The 13,549-nt window shown below is 40.8% G+C and overlaps 2 protein-coding genes across 5 annotated transcripts in view; both read left to right on the top strand.

The window, feature by feature from the left end:
- The first annotated feature begins 940 nt into the window (after positions 1 to 940).
- park7 (parkinson protein 7) lies at positions 941 to 5,262 on the top strand. The gene is made up of 6 exons (XM_020628936.2): positions 941 to 1,136; positions 1,651 to 1,752; positions 1,903 to 1,962; positions 2,491 to 2,560; positions 4,300 to 4,386; positions 4,759 to 5,262. The coding sequence occupies exons 1-6, from the start codon at positions 1,047 to 1,049 to the stop codon at positions 4,917 to 4,919; spliced, it is 570 nt and encodes a 189-aa protein (XP_020484592.2). The 5' UTR covers positions 941 to 1,046; the 3' UTR covers positions 4,920 to 5,262.
- Positions 5,263 to 5,514: 252 nt separating this feature from the next.
- Positions 5,515 to 13,549, top strand: part of kcnab2a (potassium voltage-gated channel subfamily A regulatory beta subunit 2a) — an 84,594-nt gene continuing 76,559 nt past the window's right edge. For 2 of the 4 annotated variants that reach the window (XM_020628958.3, XM_020628954.3), the window contains exon 1: positions 11,602 to 11,949. The gene's annotated coding sequence lies outside the window, so the exon portion shown is untranslated. Of the gene's footprint in view, positions 5,644 to 11,601; positions 11,950 to 13,549 lie in introns of those variants that run through there. The other 2 variants (XM_020628956.3, XM_020628955.3) reach the window with 2 other exon arrangements.

Raw genomic sequence — 13,549 nt, 5'->3', positions numbered from 1 at the left:
TCTGGTGTTTGTTTTTAAGTCTTTTTATGAATTACAACTGATACAAATTTGAGACTAACTGACAGAGTACATGAGTTTTTTTTTTTAGAATATCTTTCTATAATGTCTGAGTAACATTTTTATCTTTAGATGAATATAGCATGAACATTGAACATGTTAAATGTCAACTTCTGTCTCAATCCTCCTTTACAGAATATTGCGTCAATGGCTCCATCTAGTGGAAGATAGACAGAACTGTCCGTTTTAAAAGGCCATTAGAAGGAGCTCGCTCCCAGGGTTGTGTAATTAATTTTACAGGATGAAAAACCTTTTATTTCCAACCACAAATTACTAATAATCAGAAATTAATATTATAAATATAGTTTATATGTTATTTGTTTACAAACATTTATTAGACCATCCAATTTTACTTAGCAAGCTGCCTATGGTTAGATTTGTAATTTTAATGGAGGTTTACTTTACTTACTTTACAAGTTTAGGTTAAATTCAAATAAGCCTTCATTTGAACGCCTCTTCACTAATATCAAAGTTACTTTAACCATTTTTGTGATTGTGTGTGAGAATGGATTTGTGTGCACGAGGCTGCATAATCTGGGGGCCATATAGTCCCTGCGGATTTACTTAAATAGGTTGAGCATGATAAAAGGACAGTTATTTTTTAATAACATTAGAAATTCAAGTGCATCTTCACAAAATACAGAGGGCAGAAGCACATTGCAATTGTTTTCTGACAAAGTGCTGGTGTAAGTTATTCATATTCATTCTGCAATCAATACATTCTAGTTTTACTGATTTGTTAAAGCCTCGACATTACATTTAAGTGGCATGTTAAATTGTTTTCGCACATCCCAGCATAGATAGTCGATGATTTGTAGAGGTATAGCCTCGATTATGACTTGTGTTTTACCGGCATTGAAAGGGGGATAGAAAGACTGAGCCTGGCAACCCTGTTCCTGTCAAAACCTACAGTGCACGCAAAGTCCTGCTGGAAGACTCACATTGAAGTTAGGGTCTTTGCACTTGTTAGTAGCCTAGCTCAGCTAACCATGGCAGGCAAGAGGGCACTAGTAATCCTTTCTAAAGGTGCAGAGGAGATGGAGACTGTTATTCCGGTGGACGTCATGCGCAGAGCTGGGGTTTGTAACTCGTCTGCAGCCTTGATGACTTGTTAGCAGTTAGCTTGCTAGTTATTCCACTGTGCAGCATCCAGAGTGTTTATTGACTTAGCCACAAAACTATCATGATTGTAATGCTTTGGTGTGTATAACAGCCACACCACAGCAATGTGACAATCACGGATATGATATTACCACGTATTTGCACAAGTTCCATTTGCAAAGAGCTTTTGTTTACATAAAAGAGACCTGCTAGTTTACCTTGCCAAACTTACTTAAACGTACATGAGCAATGGCGTTTCTAGCACTACACGACCTTTCACATTACTGGTTAATACTTTAAGATAAGCTGTCCATTACCGTTTTGCTGTTATTGACTCTTAACATTTTAAAATGAGATCAGACGGTGGCGAAGTTAAATGTCAAAGTTCAACATCCACCTGCCGCCATTAGAAAGCCTTCAAAATAAAAGTCTCCATTAGGCATACGCAGACACGGTACCTGTTCGTTTTAATCAAATACCCAAATCCTCTAGATTTCAGTGACGGTTGCAGGACTGATGGGCAAAGAGCCAGTCCAGTGCAGCAGAAACGTCGTCATTTGTCCTGATGCCAGCCTGGAAGACGCCAGCAAGCAGGTTGGGCTCAGCATCGATCTACTAAAACTGTCGTGTTGTGTTAAATACGTTTCTGAAGCCTATTATAAAACACATTTTTGTATTTTAAAATAGAGACTGCAATATTAAAATATTGTAGTCTCCTTACACCTATCATGGTTTGTTTCCCAGGGCCCATATGATGTGGTTCTTCTTCCTGGAGGAATGCCAGGAGCCCAGAATCTGGCTGAGGTGAGAAATACAAAGTCAAAGTGCATGTGAAACTCTCTGCTTTGTCATGTTGTGATCAGCAAGGGTGTTTAAGCCTCATCTGGGGTTAACACTTGGGTATGAATTCACCGCATAGGCCTCACTTATGTCATGCAGGCATGCTGCATGGTTGCAGGGCTATTGCGGTGGTTGTGGTCCTTAAATTTCTCTGGCAAGTAATTTTTATGAGAATGAGATGAGATGAGATTTCATTTATTCTCTATCCCAGTGTGTTAAAGAGATAAAATAGATTAGTATGCCCGCTCAGTCTGAAATGTGAACTCATTTGAAATATGTATAGACCACATTTTCATTTCTGGCAAATATGTTGAAATATTTTTGTTTCTGTTGATGGTAAAAGACATCTGTGGCTGTACAGGAACAGTGACGGGTTATTTTTTTTCAGTCATTTTCAGTCATTTCAATTATTAAACCATAGTCAGCACACCAGGCGATCAGATGGCCTGCAAATGACTCACTGTGCATCTGGTTTTCTGTGCTCTTTCGCAGTCTCCCGCTGTGAAGGAGGTGCTGAAGGATCAAGATGGCAGAAAGGGTCTGATTGCAGCCATCTGTGCAGGTACACTTTGTAAAAACAATCCAAAGTCATAATTACATAGGAACAGACTTTAATAGCAGTGCCTCTGGGCGGGTTAAAGTTTAAATATGCCATGACCTCGGATTTAAACACCCTGATGTTGCTTTTTATCAAGTAAACATAAAATTACTCAAGATTTAGCGTGCAGTTTATTCTGTTGGTAACTTTCTGAAAATATTCCTCATAAGGAATTAATTAAAATATATATTCACAGTCATTTTCCATATCATATAAAACCACTTTGACCTTCTAGTGATATCATAAAACGATGCTATTCATGTGACGTATTGACTTTTTAAAATCCAGCAACCCCCGTACAGGTTTGATACTGTAGTTTAATCTTACCAAGCAAACATTTTACTGGTGAATGGGATTTTTAAATGATAAAGATGATGTGGGGTACAAAAATATGTGTAGTTTTTTTATATACATGTGGCTGTGGATTCTGTTTATTTTCTGTAATATCAGTAGTACATATGTCCCTTAGAAGGATATCACACATCTAAACATCATATTGAAAAATGTTCACTGTAGTTACATGATGTGCTGAATTAATGTATGGTCAATGGCGACCCCTTTTTGGCATTTGGAATAAAAGCATGAGGGTTTGATTAATATGTCCCTGAGTGAACCCATAAGCACTGACATTTTATTTGACAGCCCACGTATGCAGAGAAAGGACACTGGAAGGACATTTTGAATGGGGACGGGGAACGATGCGGCAAAGTGGATTGAAGGGTGTCCTAGAAAATGAGCGAAATCCTCACTGGGATATTCATTTAATGAACCTGCCAGCAAGAGCGGGCCAGTTGCAAGACTTTATATTCTGCTACAACAAGGATAATATTATCTTGATATGGAAGATAATCTCTTCTAGAATGACTAGATTGAAAACCAGGACAATTCTGAGATCATATATGTCATGCATGTGAATCAGAGCCACAGAACAAACAATAGAAAGATCATTTTTAGGAGTCACTAGCTGATAAAAAGATTATTATCAACACCCTTCTCTCTGTGTCTACCCTGCTGCCTGATTCTGATTTCCAAAAGGTCTCTCTCTCTCTCTCTCTCTCTCTCTCTCCCTGACTGGCATCCTCTGGGTGGGGACAAGCTGTAACAGGAGTAGCTCGGCTCTAGCGGGCAGTCTGCTGTTCTGCCAGGGGAAAGTGTAATCTTTAGACTGCATGGGAAGTCAGCCAAGGAGCATAATCAATACGTTTCTATTTATTAACAGTTTTTGGATGAGCTCACTGCAGTGCTAGGACAATGCCAAAGTTAATGCAGCAGTAGTCAATGTCTTCAGCCTCTCCTTTTTTCTCTCTTTTCAACATGGTGCAGAGTCTTTGGAGAAAAGCTGAAACTGTATACTGCACATGTACAGTATATTCTTAGAAACAATGTACCAGTTGAGGACACCTTTAGAACGTAATGTCATCAAACATTGTGTACATCTGTCTTTGTGCTAACTGTCATTTCTGATGTTACCAGCAGATTTTTCTGTTTTTTATTTTTTCTGGCTTTGTGATTTTCATAATTGTGGTCCTGAAGTAAGTGACTCCAGGATGCAGCATTTTCCCTTTTCGCCCTTGACTCTGTCCCTTCCTGAACTGCATCAAGATGAACACCTGGACCGACACAGGCAACAGAACAAGTTGTTCAGAATCAGTTTGTAAGAGGAAGCTGTTAAATGAACCTTAAACAACTTTGCCCTTCTGCAGGTCCCACTGCTCTTCTTGCACATGGCATTGGGTATGGCAGCACAGTCACTACACATCCCGGCATGAAGGAGAAGATGATGGCTGGAGGTAAAAAACAAACAAACATTCAAAACAATTGAAAGGTTTGATATTTGGTCGCGAAAAACAGCCTATTCTTTTAACATTTGCAGCTCTATCTCCGTGTAGGAGGGATTGTAATTATTTGCAATTGGCAGTAGATGGCGCTGTCTTAACTCTTTATTGCCTCTTAAGAAATCATGTCACTATGCAGCAGATGAAAGCATACCACTCAGGTTAAAGCAGATGAAGGAATTTGACAAAACGTACCAGAACTAGGTCACTTGAAATACTGATAGATAATATACGTGTAAGTGTCCGTCTACTGCACAGTCTAATGTCAGACAATGTACAGCTCACATTGTGATTATCCTTATGGTATTACTCTTTGTCTTTTTTTAGACCACTATAAATATTCAGAGGCTCGAGTACAGAAGGATGGACATTACATCACCAGCCGTGGGCCAGGAACCAGTTTCGAGTTCGCCCTGACGATTGTAGAGGAACTTATGGGGGCTGAGGTTGCAGCTCAAGTCAAGGCTCCTCTCATGTTAAAAGACTGACTGAAGCTGTGGTAACTTGCATCCTGCTAGCAGTCCTGCCTGCTGTATATGTATGTGTGGCCCTACTGAGACAGCTAATCTAATGTAGCTGACACAAAAAGTCAAAGTCACTAGTGACAAATCATTCTCCTGAGGGGATGTAAGGATGTTTCAGTTCAGATAGGTTACTGTCTTCCCTTTGTCATTCTAAGTTGCCAGTAAAAGGCACCCTTTTGACGTTCACAGGCTTTTAAAATAGGGGGAAATCTTTTTTTTTTTTTTTTTTTTTGTACTTTCTCCTCAAACTGCATGCTAATTATTTTGACAGCTTTATTGTTTCACATTAAACACAATTGTGAATAAACTCAGTGTGTCTGGCTTTATTGGTATATTATTACCCGAGGTCACTTTGACTTGTTAACACTTGCCTGCAGCGGTTGTTGAACGCCTAAATATAGGCTGCATAAGTTAATGTATTGTGATCAGCGCTAGGAACGCGGGAAGCAGAATCCAAATAGATTGGCAGTTGCTCTGACCAATGAGAAGCCTCGGCTTGTCTGCAGTTGTGTTCTAGTTGACGAATGGCAGCGTCCCCGCAGGCAGAGGGGCGGGGCTTCATGGCAGCGCGTGGTAGTTGTGTCAGAGCAACAAAAATCAGGAGGGTCTTCCTACAGCCAGAAAGGAAGAGAGGGATTCACCGACGGTAAGGGAAATTGCTCTTTTTGAGACTTCAGGTGTTGCGAAGGTTAGCTACACTTTTTTTATTTTTTTTATCAATAATATTTTTGCCGAAATGGTTGTAAGAACATTAACATTATATATTTATGTCAGCGATTTTGTGTTGATAGAGCAGTTTACGCAAACGTCACGGTAACTGGTTACTTACAGAATTAACATGGCTTAACTGTGACTACACGGGTAGGTGTTACATCATGAAACGAGTGGGTGTTTGGCGGTAATAAGAATAATTTTACGAGCCATTAATGACGTGCTTTATGATGTGCCTCAAGTTAGCGTCAGTTTATGGCACAATTGGTTGACATAAGCCTCTCAAATTGGCAGAGTTGTGCCTGAGGTAACATGGTCACAATTCACAAGATCCGCTCAGACTGGAAGTGGCGGTGGTCTTACACACCAGTGAATGCAGAGACACGCCGTTTTCTAACATGCGTAGAAAGATCGGTGTGCAGATGTGAACCCGAACCGACATGGAGAGACGTCAGCCGCAGAAGCTCTCCATCCTCAGCAGCAGCCGCAGTCACACCGATGGTGCTGCATTCACTGACTCTAGCTAATACCGTGCGACAGAGGCCGGGTTAATACATCTATCAGTCCGAGGCATCGCTAGATAAGCACCATCACACACGAACACTTATCAGAATTTGGATTTTTTTTTTTTTTTGTGCATTTCTTGAAATTAAAAACATCAGGAGAGATATAATACTCTTGAAGTTAAGGTTACTTGGGTAGCTATGTCCTTACTTGAATCTTAATATAGCCTATAGCTTAATCTTAAGGGACACAAGTCTCTCATTTTCGTTTTGAGCAATTCAAACTGAAAACACCCAGATGTGTTAACTTCACCCCCTTTCACTACAGAGACAGGAAATGCAACGCAAGTTTTTTTTTTTTTCCTGGTATGGTTCATGTTCAATTGCTCGGAAGACGCCTCTTTAGTCATTGTCAGCAAAGCATGCAGCAGCACTACAGCAAGTCAGGGGGCCTTCAGAGAGGAGGGCAACTCAAGTGGCTGTTTCATCCACCAATTGTACAAGCAAACAAAAGTAAGCCAAAAAAGACTGCGAGGCTCTGTTCCCATTACGGTGCAGCAAGAGAGCAGTGTTTACTGTTAAAATCACATCACATCAAAATCCAAATCATCAAAAACACGAGTGTGTGCCTGCCCGTGTAAGACTGTTACCTGTGGGTACACTGAGAAACAGTTGAGGCTAGTTGTTTGCCCTATGACAGTCTTCAACATTTTTCGATGGGGCTATGTCTGTCATGTTCAAGCAACATCACTACATGGTGTGCCTGAGCTTACATGCTTTATTTCTGTGTTTCAAAATATAACTAATCTTCCCTAGAAGACAGACATCTGTGTTTAATGATTGTCTTGATGACAGTTGTGTAGCACGACCAATTAATGCTATGTTTTCAGATGGATATTTCTGGGATGCTAACATTTTGCACTGTTGCACATAACATGTTAGAATTATTCTGCTTGAGCAGCTGTACAGTAAAGAGCTTGAGGCTTGACTTCCTATTTCTGGATGGGGCAGAGGAGGGAGTGGTAGGGGGAGGGGGAGGCTGAAGTCACTGTGACTGAGTCATTGGTTTAGCTAATGATGCAATTAGAGTGCTGCACTTTGCATCTCCTGATTAGACCCCCCACTTGTATCGGACTGCACACAGCAGAAACCGAATTTGCTTGCCTGAGTTGCTTTGGCAGATGAATCTAAAAAGGTATATGACAGTTTGCAAGAAATCGGGATTCCATCAGACATCAATGTTTTCTGAGTCATCAGCAACAAATAGATGGATTTGTCAATCCCTGGCACATCATGCAGCACACTGAATTATAGCTCTTGGGAATGGTACAATTTGGAGCCACTAAAGGTCAGAGACATTACTTGACTGGAATAAGAGACACATTATGTCCACTTAGCCTGTAAAGTTTGAGGGATTTCCTCTTTAAAAGTAATTATTTGTGCTAATGTGCATATTAGCAGTATGGAACAGAACCATAAAGTAAATATGAAGCTCCAAAAATACATTAAAAAGTTACCGTGTGAGTTCGGCCTTTGGTATTTCTTCTTCAGCTAGGAGGGAGAAACTTTAGATGACATGCTTTAAGTGGATCTGCATTTATGTTTTAGCTTCTTAATTTCAACCTAATTCATTGCTCTAAGGGAATTTTTGACATGACTTGAAAATTGCTTTGATTGCATCTGCATATGCAAAGTACAGACTTTATTAGTGTTAGGTAACTTTTAAAAGACATTAGGAAAAGGTCACTACATAAATACTTCCGACTTGTATCTTGAACACTTTGAAACGCTAAAGTTAATGAGAATTACTAAACTTTGTTGTCCAGAGTTACACTTATCAGTCAGTTATTAGTTTGTCTTCACTGCTCTTGTATTGTAGTGCCTCCATCAACAAAGTCAGGCTCCAGGCCTGTGTACAAAGCATACAAATGTTATATCTGATTTTATATAGGCCTATTGGTGTGCTCTAATTAAACCATCAGTCCAGACTCATCTAATATTTATATACAGTATGAAAACTCTAAAAAAAAAAAAGTTTTACATCACTTGTTTGCTGTTGTGTCCCACGGTCACCTGCTACTTGTGCTTCATCAACTGTTTGCAGTAGCTGTTTTTTCTTTTGTCCTGGAAGAATTGAAAATCAAATACATGTTTTTTAATAAAACAAATCCAGTCGAGATGCACACTTATTGTGTTTCTGGAGCTGAAGCCTGTATTTGTTTCTTTTTCCTCCTGTTGGTTGTTTATGACTCAGTAAATGCTGTATCCATGTCTGGTGGAAGCTGGGGACTTCAAAACGTTATTACAGAGCACTGGGGTAGAATTTAATGAGTATGATGGGTTTTCAGTATATCAGTCATCTTTTGGTACAAGTTCCAGAGATCAAAATGGTTTGCAATTGGGCTTATCGAGTTACCCAAATGTGGCCTCTCATAGAAGCTCCCCATGGTTAACCCGGATGGGAAAATAAAGGGCCCTTTATGGACTCCATTCAGGGTCCATATGGGGACCCATCTAGAATCAAAGTCCAAGAACTAAATTGGATGTAATTTTCTAGCTCATGTGATAACCCTTCAGCTGACCACGTGGGCCCAGACATCAGTCCACAGAAAAGCCTCCTCTGAGTCTCTGCCCAGTTAAATCCCACGTAACCCGGGCACGCTCATGTGCGCGCCACCTGAAAGAGTTTGTCAGATCTATGATCTTGAGGTTTGAGGTCTGAGGCTTGCTCAAGGTTTTCCCTTCCATGTCTTCAGATTAAACTAGACATTAAGATTTCGAAACTGACACACAGCTGTCGTCATCATCATAATTTGGAGGCAATGATAAAGCAGGGTTTTAGATGTCTGCATCATTCTATACCGACATTAAAGTGGTCAGGTTACAGCGCTGATTTAACAAGACACATGGTGACTTTAAAGCTAAGTGAAAAATATACCATTATCTGTGTTATTTGAGGCCATAAACCATCTTTTATATTGTTTGAAATGTTTGATATAACTGTTCATGGCCTTCATAGTTCCAGCCAATACAAGGTGAAACATTGAACACAGGTCATTTTGTACAGGAGGAGCAATTCCTAGTGGAATTGGATCATGCAGTGTTACACCAATCTGCCCTCAATTAAGATCCTGCAGATTTTCAAGACGAGTGGTGTCAATTATCTTCCTTAAAACACATGACCTTGAAGAAGAATTGTTGTGTGTAGATAAAGAGAAGAATGGATGTTGCTGTCTGATGTTGTTTCATATCACATTTTGGTATATTTTGAGACTGAACACATAGCAGCAGGAAAATTATGTTTTTTTTAAAATGCCCAATTGTTATTTTAATGTGCCAGGTGTTATTGAGAAGGGCAAGCATTCAAGTACTTGGCATGATCACCGGAGCAGCACCCTTTCCTTATTCAGCTGTCTGGTAAAGCTGCACAGTGTCACATGCAGGCTACAGTCCACCACAATGGAGATAGCACAGATCTATCCTTACAGCATGTGATATAAACATGGAGTCATAGGCATGACATTTCTGAGTGCTATGTTTGGGAGCATGTTGATGATTGTTCCTTGAATCGTTTTACGTTGTTTGTTTTCAAATCTTGTTGCAGGTGGTGTAAAAACAATACCAAGAATCATTTAAGTTATTTCATAAAATTCAATTTAAAAGCTTTAGACATGTTACAGTTTGGGAGGACTGAATGGAGCCTGTGTGGTTTGTGTTCAACTCTCAGAAAGGCCAATGGAAGTGTTATAAATTGTCATTGTGGGGGGTGATCTCTTGTGTGTCCCCATCGGACTGTCTGGCATATCCCCCACAATGCTCAGTGTCATGTTTGGAGAGGAGTGAGCATTGGAGCCATAGTCTGGCATAAGTTGGAGATGCCGTGACCTGGCTAGGGATCAGAGAGAAAGGCCAGAGACAGTGGTGCGCAACAGTGACTCTGTAGCTGTCCCCTCTAGCGACTGGGTTAAGCAATCCTAAACTATTAATACAAACCTAAATGAAACGTATCTCACATTACAATGAAAACATACCCGTTAAAGCGGTAGATCCTTAAAAGAATGTTTTTTGAAGGAGGAAGCACTTCAAAATGCCTTGCCCTACACAACACAAATAATGCAGAAATCGTTGTACTACAGCAATTTAAGTGTAGATGTATTAAAATGTTTGCAGAACACCAGGCCAATTTAAAAAAAGAATGAATCACCAAGTCAAACATGATTAGTGCTACATTTCTCTTAATGTCCCTTAAGTCTCCAAAGATAGTAACAGTTTTCTTGCCTAAACACTGACTCATCTATATTGCAATCAATTCATTTCTAGATGTTTCTTTAGCTCAGTCTAGTCATGATCATGTGATGGGACTTGGGCTGTATTCCACAAACCTGAGCCAGACTACCTGCTCAGCCACCTGTTCAGTTACAAGACAGCGAGAGCAAACTTTCCTGAAAAACACAGTTAGTTCAAATCTCATCATCAACCTTCTTCTACTGTCACCGGGAGGCAGCCAGGTTTGCCAGTAAACACAATACACAAAACACCAAAAATAGGGACATTTAAATGTATTTCACCTTTCTACATGCCAAACCCACTCTGTATTTCACTTGCTCTCACTCTCCAATATTTTTTCCTTTAAGAGCAGTCAAGCAATCGTTTTCATAAATGCTGTTTAAACATCAATAACGTTGAGTGAAATTCCGTCCTTGCATTTTGAGGGCTGTGGTTTCATTGCCTATTGATTTGCACTAGCATTACTTGAAAATACTATCAGCAAAGTGGGGTACGTTTCACAGACACTCAGGCACATCTTTTAAATTGCTACTGATTGTAAGGTTGAATTATATTCGATACGTATTGAACATTCCTCTTTTTAAAAATCTTAACGATTAAGAGAAAAAATTGCACATAAGTGCATTGGAGTGATCTGCAGTAGTGCATATTATGTAACAAGTTATTGATTCTTATATGGGAGTAATCCTCTCACTTGACCCCTTTCTGCATAAAGGTGGAAATTCATTGTCTGCCAGTCAACAGTCCCAGACCACATGCTTAAAGAAACTGTACATAGTGATCTGCTCACAGTAGTTGCAGACAGATGTCTTTGGTTGCGGTGCAGTTAACCACCTGTCTGTGTTAAATATTCCTTTTTGCATCGTTTGAGAGTTTACATGTGTTGCACTTCAAGTTAGGCTTGCTTATCTGTTTTTTCTTGCGCCCAAACAACTTTGGAGTGTACTGTCATTGAGTTTAAAGTGAACACTTCATGTTGCCTCTGGCCCACCTTCCTTCTCTCTTTCACTAGTTACTGCTCACTATGAATCACTGAATGCATGCTTACTCGAATGCTGACTGTGCAAAGGCAGGTTGGTGTGTGCATGCGTGTGTGTTTGAGGAGAGAAAGAGGGAGGGGCGTTTCCTCTTGTGCATCAGCTCTGCTCAGTGACTCTCCAAGCGCCCACATTTATTCTGTCTCCTCTCTGCGTCTCTTCCCTTTCTTTCTCCCCCGTTCCCTGTCCCTGTTCTGTCTGTGTCTTGTGTCACTTTCTTTTCCGTCTTTGTGTCTTCTCTCATGCCACAGACGTACACTCATCTCACTCAGGCACTTCATGTTGGTCGCACAGGATCGCACATTCACCAGTCTCGTATCATTGCTCCTCTCTCTGTTTTCCTGCTCGATCTCTTGGATTTTTTTTTTTTCCGGCTGCTGCTGTTCCTCCATCACAGCTACTGTGTTCTGCATTTACTCCCTGGTTGTACTCACTGCGGATCAGCAGCAGATTGAGGTGGGTGTTTTAAGAGCATCATCGATAGGTCTGAGGCTACATGTTTTTGGCATATCTCTCTCTCTCTCTCTCGCTCTCTCTCTCTCTCTCTCTCTCTCTCTCTCCCTCTTCCTCTCTCCTCACACCCCTCTCTCCTCCTGCCTCTTGTCACTTTGCTCTGTCAGTGAGAGTCGGGATGATTGTGCTTGTCTGTTCGTACATGGGAACAAATGCCACACTGGCCGTATGCAGCACACATTTGTGCACAATTAGAGTGGTAGCATAACTAACACTCTAGATCTCTCTGTCTCTGAGCTGTCAGTACAGCTGATAATGCTGCCCCTGCGAGTGCTGCATTGAAAACCATCTTTGCATACCTTATTATACTAGCTGCATCTTTGCTCTCTCTCTTTTTTTCTGTCCCTCCTCCATTACTCTCCTCTGCTCTGTCTGAGCATCTCTGTCATGTTTTATGCATGCTCTGTCCTTTGGAATTCTTGCCAGAGACTTGGCCATCCTGTAGGGTTTATAAAGAACCGCCTTAAAATAGCCACACAAAAAAATCGACAAGCACAAATACACATGCGCATTGACACAGGAGGAGTTTAGGTTCCTTTTCACCTCACCTACCCCGCTGCTGTTGCTGCGATTGCTGCTGCAGTTTCATCTGTTGCAGACAACCCCCTGAAGCCACGCTTTAACTGTTCTCCCCATGTTGTGATGTGTGTTGCTGAGAGGTTGTGACAGTCATCCGTGCCGGGCCGCATGTGTTACCGTGTTGTTAGGAAAGTGTGTTTTTGTGTGGGTGTTCATGCTGAGGCTGATTGTTGTGGGCCAGTATGTCTGCATGCCCCCTGTGTATGTATGTGTGCGTGTGTGCGCGTGCGTGTTATTGTATAAAGTATATGTGCTTGCCCGCCCATGGGCTCAAGTCCAAGAGGAAAGCAGCGGAGAGGCAGGCTGCAGGGGTAGAGTTTGGTGCAGTAAGCTGTTGAATACTCTGTAAGGAGCGGAAAAAAACAGATTTACATGCAGAGGTGTCCTTTCACTGGGATCGGCATCGATATAGCAGAAAGCATCTCCCCCCCCCCGCCCCGTAATGTCTGCAGTTTGTCCTTGGGTGATCCTAAGTTTTATTTCTATAACGAGATATTTTTTGACAAATAGGCTTATAATGATACAGGTGCTCGTTTGACAATGCCTCTAACAAGGGTTTCATTATTCCATATTTGTTGTCAAGTATAATAAGGAAAGGCACTGTCAAGGCAAAACAAAAGAATACTACTAAGAATTCTCCACACAACGTTTATTCTAGAAAATACTTTGTGACATCTTGTAATGACAGGAAAGGCAGATTCCTTTGGGATTTGCAGAAGTGATTTGGTGAAGTGTCAGGCCTTAAACAAAGAAACAAAGGAGACACCACTTCTCTGATGATTTTTCAATAAAGCCAGATCCACTGATATATTGAAGTGAACTGAAGACTTGTTTTTGAGCTATTTCTAAATCCTGTGAGGATTTTATGCTACTGGGAAACGGCGCCCTGATGCATACAAACTAGTTGCACATCACATAATGATCACATAATCCACAGCACAAACTGCATTCTTTTAAAATCCAA

Source organism: Labrus bergylta, chromosome 5, assembly GCF_963930695.1.
Source record: "Labrus bergylta chromosome 5, fLabBer1.1, whole genome shotgun sequence".
In the NCBI taxonomy this organism is placed as follows: domain Eukaryota; kingdom Metazoa; phylum Chordata; class Actinopteri; order Labriformes; family Labridae; genus Labrus; species Labrus bergylta.
This window is presented reverse-complemented; position numbering and strand designations above follow the sequence as displayed.